Genomic DNA, 12711 nt, shown 5'->3' with positions numbered 1-12711 from the left:
CCCGCGTCAGGCTCTGTGCTGACTGCCAGCTCAGAGCCTGGAGCCTGTTTCAGAGTCTGTGTCTCCCTCTCTCTCTGACCCTCCCCTGCTCACGCGCTCTCTCTCTCTCTCTCTCCTAGAAATAAATAAAAATATTAAAAAAAAAAAAAAGAATCTGAAACTGACTCCAGGTTCTGAGCTGTCAGCACAGAGCCCAACATAGGGCTCGAACCCACAAACCGCGAGATCATGACCTGAGACGAAGTCGGACACTTAACTGACTGAGCCACTCAGGTGCCCTACCCTAGAAAATTCTATTATCATGCCCTTTTTCATTCAATCTCCAGTCCCACGCCAAAACAGCAAACACCTTTCTGATTGTTTTCTTCAATAGTTTAGCCTATTCTAGAATTTTAAATCAATGAAACAATATATAAGGTGCTGTTTTGTGAGGGTTCTTTCACTTAATTGATATTCTTCCATTTCATATGTCATCAGTACTTTTTTTTTTTTTTGCTGAATAATACTTTGTTGCATAAATATGCCTCTTTGCTTATCCATTCTGTTAATGGGCATCTGGTGCGTTTCTAGTTTTTGACTATTATGAATAAACTCCTGTGAACATTCTTACGTAAATATTTTTTTTGATCCATGTATTATTCACTTCTCTCAGGTAAATACCTTAGAGTGGAATTGCTGGGTTGTAAGAAATATATGTTAATTTTATGAAACTGCCAGACTTTTTTCCAAAATTGCACTATATTACACCCCCAACAACAATGTATCTTTAGATTACTCCGTATCATTGCTGACCTTCTGCATTGTTGGCTTGTAAATTCAGCCATTCTAGTAGGTGTGTAGTGGTTCCTGCCTGGCTTTGTCACTGACTATTACAGACCGTCTTCTGCATTTGATACTAAGCTCTTTGAAAATCAGGGCAGCTAACTGTACCTGTACTGAGTGCCTTTTAATGCAGTAGGTGTGGAATAAATGTAAAATGAGAGCAATGAACGCATGTTTTGACACCTAGTTTTGAGAATTTGATGTGAAAAAAATTAAGTCATAAAAATATGTAGCAATAAATTTGACCAGAAAGGTTGTTAAGTAGCTATACTTTATTTCAGTTAAGGATTATTTTATATGCCAAGAACATACTTACACTGCTAATTTTTCATAGGTGCAAATGATGCAAAATGTGCACCTGGCCCCAGAGACAGATGAAGATGATCTTTATTCTGGTTATAATGACTACAATCCAATCTATGATACTGAGGTAAAAAAAAGAAAAAATCTAGCTTTTATGTGGGTCTTTGCTAACCAGCTGGTTCATGAAAACTTTGGATTTGAGGGTTCTGCTTTATTATCTTTAAATTAAGTAAACTGAATAAAAGCCTGGAAAAGTGATACTGCTGAAGTCTGTACTAACTTTCACTAATAATACTAATTACAGCAAAAGGGAAAATCATGAGAAAGTTCTATTTTACAACACTAGCTATCTGAATGTTTAACTAAAAAGACTTAAGTCACTTGAAGTACCTAAAATCAGTTTTTTAAATGCTCTAAATTTGAAATATCATGTAGTGATTTTTTCTTTTAATTAAAACATACAAGTATTTTTAGAAAACTTAGGACATAGAATTAAGTATAAAGAAAAATTAAAATCACAGAAACTATTACCACCCAGAGGTAAACATTAACTAGCTTATAATGCTTATCTCACTAAACATTTTTCTATGCAAATATATGTGTATCTCTATATTTTTGGATAAAATGGTATCACATTGTGTGTACTGTTTTGTAACCTGATTTTTGTCTTTTATAAATTTCCCTTGATGTCAACAAATCTCTTTCTATTTAATATTTAGTGGGATAGTAAACCAAAAGATGAAATTGTTATTAAGACAAATACTTAAATTTAAAAAACTCTAATATTTTATTTTTAAGATTTTTGATCCTCCTTGCGCTCCCTACCCCTCTCAAAATAGAGGGAGAGAAAGAGAATCCCAAGCAGGTTCTGCACTGTCAGTGCGGAGCCCAAAGCAGGACTCGAACTCAGGAACTATGAGATCGTGCCTGAGCTGGAATCAAGAGTTGGCCACTTAACTGACTGAGCCACCCAGGTGCTCCAGTACTTGACTATTTTAAATCTGTTTATATCACTGTGAGAGTTTGACTCTCCAAACTGTAAAACAAAACAAAACCTTTTTATAAAGTTACCTTGAATTAGTGTGTAAAAAGAGTGAGGATGAAAGATATGATTGTTAATTTATTTGCTAGTATATACTAATCAAATATTAGCATTTATAGGACTCTATATAAATTTAGGAAATCTTATTCTAGAGTTTTTCATATAACTTTTAGTCATTTTTCAGTTGTTTTTTCCTCCGGAGAAAAATAGTGGTCTGTGAACGTGACAGCTAGAGGGAAAACAAGGAAAGAACTAGAAACCATTCACTTCCTGTACGTGAAATAAAATCTAGGTGATGTGATCATTTAACAGAAAATTTGAAAGGTCAGAAGATTGGAGAAAAATGATATAAATCCTGTCAGAGATCACCTATATGAAATCTATTCTGTCACCTGGCATTTTGCCGTTTCCCCCGTCCTTTATACACAGGTGTTTCCCTTCGTGTGTGTACTGTGTACATACACAGGCATGATTATATAGACTCCTTCTTAAAAATTTGTATTAAAACATAGATGTTTTCCTAGGATTGTATAGATTTTGAACTCTCCCTCTTTTTCCCATTTATAAAAGTTATGTGTATATAAAATGTAAATGCTCGGTGTTGAAAACTAAATTACCCATAATCCCATCACTCCCAAATAACTATAACGTTTTGTTGCTTTTTCTTTCTTTTATGCGTATATTTAGTTTTAGCATGTTTGGAATTGAACTAGGATTTACCTTTCTGTTTGCTTTTTTACATCCAACTACATCATAAGTAATGTCTCATGATACTAGGAATTTAAATACAGTTGACCCTCGAACCGACCCACCTCCCTTCCCCCATGCAGTCAAAAATCTACAAATAATTTTTGACTCCTCCTAGACTTAATTGCTAATAGCCCACTGTTGACCAGAAGCCTTACCAATAACAAAGTCAATTAACACATATTTTGTATGTTACAATGATATCCTTTTTCTTAATTTTTTCAGCTTTTTTAGGCCATATGTTTTGTGGGTTTTTTCAAATTGTCACCAGTCTCCAAAGAATTTCCCAATATATTTATTGGAAAAAATTATTGTATAAGTAGACCCATGGCAGTTCAAACTTGTGTTGTTCAAGGGTTAACTGTGTAATTTTAACTGCTACATTTTGTTGAATATGTATAGTTGATTAGAACTATTTTCAGATCATAGGATATTTATTTTCAGTTTTCTGTTGTAAATAACGGCTATGCAATGAATAATTTTATACATAAACAATTTTCTCTATTTTGAGCAACATATCCTTGGCTAAAGTCCCAGAAGTAGAATTAATAGATCATGAGTATGATCACTTTTTTTTTTAATTAATTAATTTATTTTTGAGAGAGAGAGGCAGCATGAGAAGGGGAGAGTCAGAGAGAGAGAGGGAGACAGATTCTAAAGCAGGCTCTGAGCTGTCAGCACAGAGCCCCACACGGGGCTCAAACCCATGAACGGTGAGATCATGAGCTGAGCTGAAGTCGGACGCTTAACCGACTGAGCCACCCAGGTGCCCCAAGTATGATCACTTTTAAAGCACCAGAGAAACTGATTATGCTGAAGGTTACCTTTGGCTCTATACTTCATATGAGAGTTGCCTAGTTTCCATTAATTTTATGTACTTGACATGGAAGGTTATAAAGATTATTTAAGGTAAACATTAAAGAAGGCTTAGACATAATAAAATCATGTTTAAAGTGCATTGAATTAACATCTGGATTATATAAAAGTTTTGCTTTAATTGTTTGCAAAGTTTTTAGAAGTTAATAGTGACTGTTTTTTAATTTATTGTTGTATTTTTTTAATAATCAAGTATATTTTTGCGGGATGTAGATTGCAGTAAGGCAGAGGCAAGCCTGACAGTTGCCCATAACATGTGTATGAAGGCTTAGAGCCAGATTCTGCGTTGCTGAAGGGGTAGGAGCTGGTCCCGAGGTGGGTGGTCGCTAAGACTGGGTGCTTTTGAGACAGTCCGAAAACGGCATCTGTCCCAGAGACCCAGGGACATTTGAATCTTGCTCTTGACTAATATTACTTCCCTCGCGTTTTCCTGCTGAGGAATAGGAGTGCAGGCAGGAGTCAGCAAGGCATAATGACCTTTTCTTTCAGCTAAGGCTTTGGTTCCAAAAGCACAGCAGGCTGCACCCTGTGGAGCTGGAATCGCCATGGGGAGGCTTTGCTTCGCTCCGGTCTGAATTCCACACTTTACTCCCCCAGTGGAATGAAGTGTATTAAGGTGTTTTCAGATGGGGCTGGTAGCCGTGGTCCCAGCATATGGAAGAATAGAAGGGAGGGAGAGAGGCCAGCGAGAAAAGGAGAATGTGGTTCTCGGTTCTTACTGCTCCAGCTACTGGGAAGAAAGGACCAGAAGAAAGGCCACGTCCTTGTGTACTTGATCTTTCAGCCAGCCATGATGATACCACACATTTAAACAGTGGCCAATAAAATACCCTTAAAGCTGACTGACGTTACCAAGTACTCCTCTTCCTAGAAAAGGAAGGAGCCTTGATATTTTGGGTAGTGTGATGGGGCAGCTTTGGGGGCAGGAGTCCTTGAGCCACTACTTGGATGTCAGCCGATGGGGTAAGATGAATTATAGAGGATAATGAATACCAAACAGAAGAGTTTAAATTTATTTATTTTTTGTTTCTCACTTCAAGTTGAATGTTATATTTGCCTTTTCACTTTAGGAACTAGAGAATGACACAGCTTTTCAGCAAGCCGTGAGAACTAGTCATGGCAGAAGACCTCCAGTAAGTGAATGTTTTTTGTTGTGGTAAAAAATACATGACATAAAATTAGCCATCTTAACCATTTTTACTTATTGTATCTTATTTTTAAATTCCAGTTAGTTAACAGTGTTATATTAGTTTCAGGCACGCAGTGTAGTGAGTCGGCAATTCCACGCATCCCCTCGTGCTGACTGCAGCAAGTGTACTCCTTAGTCCTCATCACCTGTTAACTCCCTCCCCGCCCCCGTAAGCATCCGTTTGTTTTCTATAGCTGAGGCTGTTTCTTGAGTCTTTTCTTTTTTCCCCTTTGCTCATTTGTTTTGTTTCTTAAATTCCACATGTGAGTGAAATCATATGGTGTTTGTCTTTCTCTGACTGACTTACTGTGGATAGCATTATATTCCCTAGTTCATCCATGTCTTTGCAAATAGATCTCATTTCATTCCTTGGCAAATAGAAAGATTTCATTCCAATATTCCATTTCACACACACACACACACACACACACACACACACACACTACATCTTTAGTCCATTCATCAGGCGATGGATACTTGGGCTGCTTCTGTAATTTGGCTATTGTAAATGATGCTGCCATAAACATAGGAGTGCATATATCCCTTTAAATTAGTGTTTCTGTATCCTTTGGGTAAATACTCGGTAGTGCCATTGCTGGATCATAGACTAGTTCTATTTTTAACTTTCTGAGGCAGTTCCGTGCTGTTTTCCACAGTGGTTATACCAGTTTCCCTTCCCACCAACAATGCAAGAAGGTTCCTTTTCCTCCACATCCTCACCAACACCTGTTGCTTCTTGGGTTGTTGAGTTTAGCCATTCTGACAGGTGTGAGGTGATAGCTCCTTGTAGTTATGATTTGCATTTTCCTGACGGTAGGTGATGATGAGTATCGTTCCATGTGTCTGTTGGTCATCTGGATGTCTTCTTTGTAAAAATGTCTCTTCGTATCTTCTGCTATTTTTTAACAGGATTGTTTGTTGTATGGGTGGTGAGTTTTATAAGTTTTTTTTATATATTTTGGATACTAACCCTTTATTTGTTAAAACATTTGCAAATATCTTGCAAATTCCATAGGCTGTCTCTAATTCTTTTAGATTGTTTCCTTTGCTGTGCAGAAGCTTGTTTTCTTTTTTTTTTAATGTTTATTTATTTTTGAGAGAGAGAGCAGGGGAGAGGCAGAGAGAGAGAAGAGAGAGAGGATCCCAAGCAGACTCTGCACTGAGAGCAAAGAGCCCAGTGTGGGGCTTGAACTCACAAACTGTGAGATCATCCCCTGAGCTGAAGTCAGACGCTCAACCAACTGAGCCACCCAAGCACCCTGCTGTGCAGAAACTTTTTATTTTGATGAAGTCCCAACAGTTTATTTTTCCTTTAATTTCCCTTGCCTCAGGAGACCTATCTAGAAAAAAGTTGCTATGGCCGATGCCAGAGAAATTACTGCCTATGTTTTCTTAAAGGATTTTTAGGGTTTCAGGTCTCACATTTAGGTCCTTAATCCATTTTGAGTTTATTCTTGTGTATTGTAAAAGAGAGTGTTCCAGTTTCATTCTTTTGCATGTGGCTGTCCAGTTTTCCCAGCACCATTTGTCGAAGAGACTATCTTTCTCCCATTGGATATTCTTTCCTGCTTTGTTGAAGATGAATTGACCATATAGTTGTGAGCTCATTTCTGGGTTTTCTATTCTGTTCCATTGATCTATGTGTATATTTTTGTGCCAGTACCATACTGTTTTGATTACTACAGCTCTATAATATAACTTAACATCCAGAGTTGTGGTGCCTCCAGCTTTTCTTTTTCAGGATTACTTTGACTATTTGGAGTCTTTTGTGCTTCCATAAAAATTTTAGGATTGTTTGTTCTAGTTCTGTGTAAAATGCTGTTGGTATTTTGATAGGGATTGCATTAAATGTGTAGATTACTTTGGGTAGTATAGACATTTTAACAATATTTGTTCTTCCAATCCATGAGCATGGAATGTCTTTCCATTTCTTTTGTCGTCTTCAGTTTCTTTCATCAGTGTTTTATAGTTTTAAGAGTACAAGTCTTTCACCACTTTGGTCAGGTTTATTCCTAGGCATCTTATTGTTTTTGGTATAATTTTAAGTGGGATTGATTCCTTAATTTGTCTTTCTGCTGTTTCATTATGGGAAGGTAGAAATGCAAGACATTTTTCTATATTGATTTTGTGTTTTGTGATTTTACTGATTTGTTTATCAGTTCTAGCAGTTTTTTGGTGATCTTTCGGGTTGTTTAATTTTTTTTATGTTTTATTTATTTCTGAGAGAGAGAGAGAGAGAGACAGCGTGAACAGGGGAGGGTCAGAGAGAGAGGGAGATACTGAAACAGGCTCCAGGCTCTGAGCTAGCTGTCAGCACCAAGCCCGACGCAGGGATCGAACCCACGAATTGTGAGATCATGACCTGAGCCGAAGTCGGATGCTTAACCGACTGCGACACCTAGGGACCCCATCAGGTTTTGTATATAAAGTATCATGTCATCTGCAAATAGTAAAAGTTTTACTTCTTGCTGATTTGGATACCTTTTATTTCTTTCCATTTTCTGATTGGTGTGGCTAGGATTTCCAGTACTCTGTTAAATAAAAATGGTGAGAGTGGACATCCCTGTCTTATTCCTAATGTAGAGGAAAAGCTCTCAGTTTCCCCCATTTAGGATGATGTTAGCTGTGGGTTTTTCATATATGGCCTTTATTATATTGAGGTATGTTGCCTCTAAACCTACTTTGTTGAGGGCTTTTATCATGAATGGATGTTGTACTGTGTCAAATTCTTTTTCTGCGTCTACTGAAATGATCATACGGTTTTTATCCTTTCTCTTATTAATGTGATGTATCATGTTGACTGACTTGCAAATATTGAACTACTCTTGCAACCCAGGAATAAATTCCACTTGATTGTCATGGATTTTTTTTTTAATGTATTGTTGAATTCAGTTTGCTCCTATTTTGTTGAGTACTTTTGCATTTATGTTCATCAGAGATATTGACCTGTAGTTCTCTCTTTTATTTATTCTATTACTTTATTATCTTTTTTAATGTTTATTTTTGAGAGAACGTGTGAGCCAGGGAGGGGCAGAGAGAGAGGGAGACACAGAATCTGAAGCAGGCTCCAGGCTCTGAGCTGTCAGCCCAGAGCCTGCTGCTGGGCTTGAACTCATGAACCATAAGATCATGACCTGAGCTGAAGTTGGATGCTTAACCCACTGAGCCCCCCAGGAACCCCTGGAGTTCTCTCTTTTAGTGTTGCCTTTATCTGGTTTTGGTATCAGGATGATGCTAACCTCATAGAATACATTTGGAAGCTTATCCTTCTGGTTCTATTTTTGGAATAGTTTGAGCTTTTAAATATTTGGTAGAATTTGCCTATGAAGCCATCTAGTCCTGGAGTTTTGTTTTTTGGGAGTTTTTTGATTACTGATTTAGTTTCGTGGCTGGTTATTGGTCTGTTCAAATTTTCTATTTCTTACTGTTTCAGTTTTGGTAACTTATATGTTTCTGGGAATTTATCCACTTCTTTTAGATTGTCAAATTTATTGACCTATAGCTTTTCATAATATTCTCTTAAAATTGTATTTTTGTGTGTTGGTTGTTATTTTTCCTCTCTCATTTGTGATTTTATTGAATTGAGTCCTTTCTCTTTTTTTCTTTTTAAGCCTGGCTATAGTTTTGTCGATTTGATCTATTGTTTTTTTAGTTTCTATATCATTTATTTCTGTTCTGATCTTTATTATTCATTCTTTCCTTCTGCTGGTTTATTCTTTGTACTTTTCCTAGCTCCTTTAGATGTAAGGTTCGGTTGTTTATTTGAGATTTTTCTTGCTTCTTGAGGTATGCCTGTATTGCTATATACTTCTACCTTAGAGCCACTTTTGCTACATCCCAAAGGTTTTGGACCGTTGTGTTTTCATTTCATTTGTTTCCGTGTACTTTTTTATTCCTTGTTTTATAGCCTGGTTGACCCATTCATTGTTTATGTAAGTTCCAGGTATTTGTGGTCTTTCCAGATTTTTCTTGTGGTTGACTTCTAGTTTCATAGTGTAATGGTCAGAAAAGGTATATAGAAGACTTCAGTCTTCATCAATTGGTTGAGGCCTGTTTTGTGCCCTAATATGTGATCTGTTTTGGAGAATGGTCTGTGTGTACTTGAAAAGAATGTGTATTCTACTGTTTAGGATGGAATATTCTGAATGTATCTGTTAAATCCATCTGTTCTTGTCTGTCATTCAAAGTCGTTTCCTTTTGATTTTCTGTTTATATAATCTACCCATTTATGTAAAGTCCTTTAATATTATTACAGTATTACTGCTGAGTTCCTTTATGTTTGTTTTTATTTTATGTATTTGGGTACTAACATGTTGGGTGCTAGCATGTTGGGTGCATAAATAGTTCAATTGTTATATCTTCTTTTAGATTGTCCTCTTTATTATTATATAGTGTCCTTCTTTGTCTCTTGTTACAGTCTTTGTTTTAAAGTCTAGTTTATCTGATACAAATATTGCTACTCTGGCTTTCTTTTGACATTGTTTACATGATAGATATTCCTTCATCACCTCACTTTCAATTTTCAGGTGGCTTTAGGTCTAAAATGAGTCTCTTGTAAGCAGCATATAGATGGATCTTGGTGTTGTTTTTTTTTTTTTAATCCATTCTGAATCCCTGTCTTTTGATTGGAGTGTTTATTCTATTTACATAAAAGTAATTCTTGATAAATATGTACCTACTGCCCTTTTATTACTTGTTTTGTGCTTGTTTCTGAAGATTTTCTCTGATCCTTTCATATCTTTCTCTCTTTCATGGCTTGCTGATTTTCTTTAGTGATGTATTGGGATCTCCATCTCTTACTCCTTTTAATTAGGTTTGTATATAACCTCTTCTGCATATAGCAGTCTAATTAAGTTGTTAATCATTTGGGTTTGAATCCATTCTTTACTTCTGCCCTTTACACGTTTTAAGTATATGGTTTACATTTTACATGCTTTTATTTTGTGAGTTCTTTGACTAGTTTTCTATAGAAGTATTCATTTTTGCTGCTTTTGTGTTTCCTAATTTCTTTCTGTTGCTTTTTGTCTTTCCTTTCCACTCAAAGAGGTCCCGTTAGTATTTCTTGCAGGGCTGGTTTAGTGGTTATGAACTCCTTTAGTTTTGTTTGCCTGGGAAACTCTTTATCTCTCCTCCTATTCTGAATGATAGCCTTGCTGAATAGACTGTTCTTGGCTGCAGATTTATCCCATCCTGCATTTTGACTATATCATGCCACTCCCTACTGGCTTGGAAAGCGTCTGCTGAAAAATCTCTAGCTAGCCTGATTGGTTTTCCCTTGTAAGTTACTGTCTTCTTTATCTTGTGGCCTTTAATATTTTTTCTTTATCACTATATTTGCCATTTTAATTATAATGTGTCTTGGTGTGGGTCTGCTTTTGTCAGTTTTGAATGGGGTTTTCTGTGCTTCCTGGATCTGGATATATGGTTCCTTCCTTCGATTAGGGAAGCTTTCAGCTTTATTTCTTCAAATAAATTTTCTGTCCCCCTTTTACTTTCTTCTTCCTCTAGGACTCCTGTAACACAAATGTTATTATGTTTAACGGAGTCACTGAGTTCCCTAAGTCTACTATTGTTTTGCAGCTCTCTTTTTTATCTCTTTTGTTTCACTTGATTACTTTCCACTACTTTTGTCTTGTAGGTCATTAATTTATTTTCTGTACTTCTTCCAGTCTGCTGTTCCTTCAATCAGATGTGTTTCTCATTTCATTTATTGTACCTTAAAAAATTTTTTTTCAGGGGCACCTGGGTGGCTCAGTCAGTTAAGTGTTTGACTTCAGCTCAGGTCACGATCTCACAGTTTGTGAGTTTGAGCCCCATGTCAGGCTCTGTGCTGACAGCTCAGAGCCTGGAGCCTGCTTCACATTCTGTGTCTCCCTCTCTCTCTGCCCCTCCCCAACTCGTGTTCTGTCTCTCTCTCTCAAAAATAATAAATAAAACATTAAAAATTGTTTAAAATATTTGTTTATTTTTGAGAGAGAGAGTGAGAGAAAGAGACAGAGCATGAGCGAGGGAGAGGGGCAGAAAGAAAGGGAGACCCAGAATCCGAAGCAGCTCCAGGCTCCGACCTGTCAGCACAGAGCCGGACGCGGGGCTGGAACCTGTGAACTGCAAGATCATGACCTGAGCCGATGTCACATGTACCAACTGAGCCGCCCAGGTGCCCCTCATTTATTGTACCTTTTATAGCTGTTGTGTAATTTTTTATCCTGTGTTAAGGGTCTCATTCATTTCTTCCACTCTTTTTTGAAGCCTAGCTAAGTATCTTTATGATCATTGCTTTAAATTCTCTCTCAGGAGTATTACTTACATCTGTTTTGCTTAGATCTCTGGCCATGGCCAGAATTCCAGATGAATTCCTCTGTTTTCTCATTTTGTCTGAGTCTCTGTGCCTGTTTGTGTGTGGAAGAAAGTCAGCTCTGTCTCCTATTCATGAGGGTAATGGCCTTACAAAGAAGTCCTGTAGGGCCTTGCTGTGTAGCTTCCCTTGTTCCCCAGGCCCTGGCACTTCTAGAAGTGTCTCCAGGGTGTGTTGTGTCCACTTCCTGTTGTGTCCTGGCTGCGTTATCCTTCTCACCAGTCATCTGCAGAGGGTTGCTTTGCCTGCTGAGGGCAGCTTTTGGCCCCTGGCCTGAATGTCGCCGCCAGGTTTCACAAGGTGTGCTCTGCTCTCTTCGTGAGGTGAGACCTGTCACTGCCGTGGCTGGAATCGGGATTCTGCAAAACTCCCTGGTTATTTCTAGCCTCCTTTGAAGCTAACTAAATTCATGTCATTAAATTCTGGCCAAAAGAATTTAGCAAAAGTGTCCTGTATGATTTCTAGGAAATGTCCTTAAAGGGGAAAAATGTGTCCTCTCCTGGATCTTCCTTATTGTGAGCTGGACTGCGGACCATGCCTGGGGCCTGAGCAGTCATCTGGGAAAGCCAGGTATTGAGGGTAGCGAAGAAATTAGCCAGTTCTGTCTTGTGTAAACCGCAATGTTCTTGGTTTTCCTATCACTTGCAACCAAATGTAATCTTTAGAATTAATATTGTTCTAGATCTTAAAAGTTCTCATTACAAGAAAAGAATGTTTTGTAACTATGTTTGGTGAGGAATGCCAGCCAGACTGATGGTAGTTACCAATATATACAAATAGGGAGTTGTCATGCTGTGACTCGAAACATGCATAAAGTTATACGTCAGTTACACCTCAACTAAAACCCGGAATAGCCCGTCTGAGGATAAGGGCTGGCACCGTGGGGGGAATGCGGGGCTGGGGGATGGGAGAGCAGGGGCTTACCCAGCTCACCAACTATTTAATAAGTTTGGTCAGATTTCTTACGTTTTTGGTGGCACTCATCCCCTTCTAAAAAATGGCTCTACTGGTCCTTGTGCCTTCTTTCCATTTGAGTGTAAACTGTAAGGGTTCAATGAAATTATAGCTATTAAACCAACTAACGAACGCCTCCCTGGTGGGGACACCGGGGACACAGCGCTGGCAGGGGTTGGGGGGGGCACGGCTTCGTGAGGGAAGGTACGTAGCAAATGTCCGTGCTGCGCGGGTTCCTGCAGGTGGCCCTGTGTTTATGCCCAAGGGCGCGGGAAGGAGGTGGCGGCAGCCAGTTCACCTGTTCCGCAGGGTCTGGCTGTGAGCCCCGGGGGCGGACTGCGCTCTGGGAAGACGGAGTAAGTCCCCCCGCTGCCCAGGCGCCCGTCCGGCCGCTGGTCCGCGCCGCCAGGCCACGGGTTAGGG

At 38.4% G+C, this 12711-nt stretch overlaps 1 protein-coding gene across 4 annotated transcripts in view; it reads left to right on the top strand.

Moving 5' to 3' along the window:
• Positions 1-1160: 1160 nt before the first annotated feature.
• IFT88 (intraflagellar transport 88) overlaps positions 1161-12711 on the top strand; it is a 121714-nt gene continuing 110163 nt past the window's right edge. For 3 of the 4 annotated variants that reach the window (XM_077745381.1, XM_077745382.1, XM_077745380.1), the window contains exons 1-2: positions 1161-1252; positions 4861-4923. In XM_077745381.1, coding sequence (XP_077601507.1) covers positions 1163-1252; positions 4861-4923 — 153 coding nt within the window. In that variant the 5' untranslated portion in view covers positions 1161-1162. Of the gene's footprint in view, positions 1253-4860; positions 4924-11638; positions 11658-12711 lie in introns of those variants that run through there. The other variant, XM_077745383.1, reaches the window with a different exon arrangement.

This window comes from Crocuta crocuta, unplaced genomic scaffold (assembly GCF_008692635.1).
Source record: "Crocuta crocuta isolate KB4526 unplaced genomic scaffold, BGI_CrCroc_1.0 scaffold258, whole genome shotgun sequence".
Classification (NCBI taxonomy): domain Eukaryota; kingdom Metazoa; phylum Chordata; class Mammalia; order Carnivora; family Hyaenidae; genus Crocuta; species Crocuta crocuta.
Note: the sequence above shows the minus strand (reverse complement) of the source record. Positions and strands in the feature narration are given on the sequence as shown.